This window comes from Alligator sinensis, unplaced genomic scaffold (genome assembly GCF_000455745.1).
Source record: "Alligator sinensis unplaced genomic scaffold, ASM45574v1 scaffold93_2, whole genome shotgun sequence".
Classification (NCBI taxonomy): Eukaryota; Metazoa; Chordata; order Crocodylia; family Alligatoridae; genus Alligator; species Alligator sinensis.
This window is the reverse complement of record NW_005841854.1, coordinates 1507795-1511082: the sequence shown is the minus strand read 5'-3', so window position 1 is coordinate 1511082 and position 3288 is coordinate 1507795. Positions and strand designations below refer to the sequence as shown.

Sequence of the window (3288 nt, the reverse complement as noted above, 5' to 3'; positions counted from 1 at the left end):
GTTCAGCAGCAGCAGAGCAGCAGTCTGAACATGTTAACAGTGGTCAAGTCCCTTTGAGGATCTAAACCTCCTGTTTCCTACAGTCCAGGAGCCCAGCTGCTGCTCCAGCAGAGCTAAGGGCTAAAAGATGAAGCAAGACAACACTGCAAACACTTTTCGCTCTGAATTCACAAAACCGCATTCAAATATGTAAGCTTAATAAGATTTTTCATCACTGACTCTGGAAGCACACTCTTAAAACCCTGGCCATAGCCACTGCATCTTGGTTAGGCACCAACATGGTACAGCAACCAGATACCAGAGCTGGATCCAGACATGCAGGCCCACGTGGGCTCTGACAATGTGAACCTCTTTGCAGTGCCACAAACCATATGGGTCGCATATTAACAAGTGTGCTATGCTGCTAATTTGCAGTATGGGGCCAAAATTTGCTACTGGGATTTCCCGATAGCAAAAAAAAAATCCTGGAAAACCCCCCCACAAAAAAGCAGCACAACCCACAATGAAGTGGCAAGCACTGGGACAAATGCAGAGACAAAGGAGCAGGCAGCCCAAGGCCTGCTCTTCCATCTCTGTCTACTGCGGAGCCCCTGTGCTGAGGCATCTCATGCCCCACAGCCAGCCGCAGCCTGGCTGGCTAGGGCGCAGGGTGCCTCAAGACAAGGGAGCAGGCTGCCTCAGGCTGGTTGCTCCCCTGTCTCCATGTGCCGCAGTGAGGGGGCTTCACTACAGAACCCCCACACTGAGGCACATTCTGCCCCAGCCAACCACGATGGTTAGCATGGCAGGGGGAGGGACATCCAAGCCCTTTTGTCAACTGAGAAACCTGGGTAAGAAGGCAGACATCTTCCACACCGGTGTCTGACTGTGCAGAGGTATGTTCAGAGCAGGCACTGTATCAACAAGGAACTGGAACAGGCAGGAAATGGGGCAACAATTTGGCTGAACAGCCCAGGGATACCAAGACCACCCACCCACCCACACCCACACCCGTGAGGATGTGACCTCCACTTCATTTTACATGGCATTCAACTGCATTTACCCACCAGTGATTGGGGCCCAGGCTCCCACCTCCAGCCTTCTTTTGGCCAGAGCTTCTGGGAACAGTTACTAAACAGTCATGTAGACCAGGGCAACAACCTATGGCCCAGGGGTCGGATCTGGGCCATGGAACACTTGATCTAGCCCGCAGCCATGGGGCTTCAGCAGCATTCAGCCATGGGAGGCTTTGGCTGCAGGTGCTTCTCTGTGCTGCTGCAGACACGAGCACCGGCTGCGGACGCTCTCCCTGCGCTGCTGCAAAGAGAAGCACTGGCTGTGACTGGGTTCTAGCACCTGCCTTGGACCCAGAGTGGATCGTTCTGGCCCACAGCCAGACATGGTTGCCTATCCCTGATTTAGAAGATGCCTGGGAAACTCCCAAAAAATATACCAGCAGGTTCTGTTAGGCAGCTGGCCTGAAACCTGTTCCTCAGTGGAAGAGATGCCTGAATGCTCAGACAGTATGTGACTCTTGTGGAAAGTGAGACCTTACATGGGACAACAAAGGACAACTCCAAGATGCAGCTCTCTGGGAAAACACCCTATCAACTTCAAAAAGCAGGAGCAGAACAATGGGGGCAGAGGGCAGTTTTAGAACTGCACAGAGGCAACTGCCCCGGTGATACTGAAGGTAGGAATCACACATATGGGCCCATTTACTGTTCTGCAACACTGTATTGCTGCTTTTTCTTCATGAGCTCTTATATTTTTTGACTTTGGGTTTTCTCTTCCTTTTGTCTTCAAAAATCCTAAGTTTAACAAAATAGAGGTGGCAACAAAATAGGCAACAAAGCAAGTCAGGGCCATTCCCTGCACACTGAGAAGAACATGGAGGCACAACACCACAATAGGAAAATCTCCATTTTGCCTCCACTGCACTTACTAAGGCAAAGTAACTGGTATCTGGGATGAGCAGCAAGGAACTCCTCATGGGGCCTGTTTTTGTCAGGGTCCTGATGCCCGCCAGCTGCAAGCCATTCATTTCCAAACATTTTGCGATAGTCAAGCTCTGCTCCCTTTCTTTCCTGAGGAAGGATCTGTAGCGACACAAGGATGACCACATAAAAAGTGTCACTAAATGTCATTAGCTATTCGCATGTTCAGCACTTTTTTGAAGCTTTCAAGAATGATGAACTTCCGAAACCAACGAATTCATACTCAGATGTCAATCGTTGATGTTGCCATCATTACAGCATGTAATAAGAACAAAAGATTAAGGTGTGAAAGCTCTCAGAGCACAACAATTTTTATTAACTATGAAACATTTCAGATCCTTTCATGTTACTAACATCCTCTTAACACAGAAAATGTTTGAGGAAGCACATCAAGGTTGCCAACTGCACGTGCACCGTGACAACTTGTGACCAGCAAAGGGCTAAACAAACAAAACTCACTCCTGGCTTTTGTGGCATATAGAAACAAGCTTTCACGAGGTGAGTCCACATGTGCAATTAATGAGAAGCAATAAACTCTGGAATCTATTGCTATTTGCACATGCACCCAAGATCACAGCACATTGAGCCGCTTAGAGCAGCCCCAGCCGTCCAGGCACACTGGGGGTCAGCCTGCCAGTCCAGGGCTGCTCCCCCTGGGCTCAATGTGCACCAGAGGGGCTGGTTGAGGCACGAGGTGCTTCACTGTGGAACTAGCCAGAAGGCAGGCCCTGCACTGAAGCACCCTCATGCCCCAACCAGCCAGGACAGCATCTACACATGCACTGCTGCAGGTTTTTTACTCCACAGCAGGATAGTACTTGTAAATACATAGTACTTGCACAATAAATTAGTTTACTCCAGCCGAACAGGGGCACATGTATAAATGCCAAGACATTTACTGTACAGTTAATTAGTCTACTGCCCAGGATGTCTTGGGTTGTTACTAAAAGGAAAATGTGGGTCATCTGCCCTGTTAGAGCAATGACCCCTGCTTAATAGAGAGGGGAAGTAATTCCCATTCAAATTGCTTCATACTAGTTTTGTTTAACCTGTCAATTAAAAACTGTGATCTGGGACCAAAAATCCCTTTGTAAAGTCAATGTAATTTAGACACTAAAAATTCATGCTCCATGACTTGCCCACCCAATGTCACAGAAAGCCAGTGGCAATGACACAAAGAGAGCCCAGGATGCCCAACTCTGTGTGGTGGCACCATCTTCATTTCCCCATCTGTGCTCAGAGATTCATAGATGTTAGGGTCGGAAGGGACCTCAATAGATCATCGAGTCCGACCCCCTGCATAAGCAGGAAA

At 48.8% G+C, this 3288-nt stretch overlaps 1 protein-coding gene across 3 annotated transcripts in view; it reads right to left on the bottom strand.

Annotated features, from left to right (window-relative positions):
• TBCE (tubulin folding cofactor E) overlaps nt 1-3288 on the bottom strand; it is a 50580-nt gene that overhangs the window by 4225 nt on the left and 43067 nt on the right. For all 3 annotated transcript variants that reach the window (XM_006016348.3, XM_025213436.1, XM_025213439.1), the window contains exon 13: nt 1925-2078. In XM_006016348.3, coding sequence (XP_006016410.1) covers nt 1925-2078 — 154 coding nt within the window. The remainder of the gene's footprint in view (nt 1-1924; nt 2079-3288) is intronic.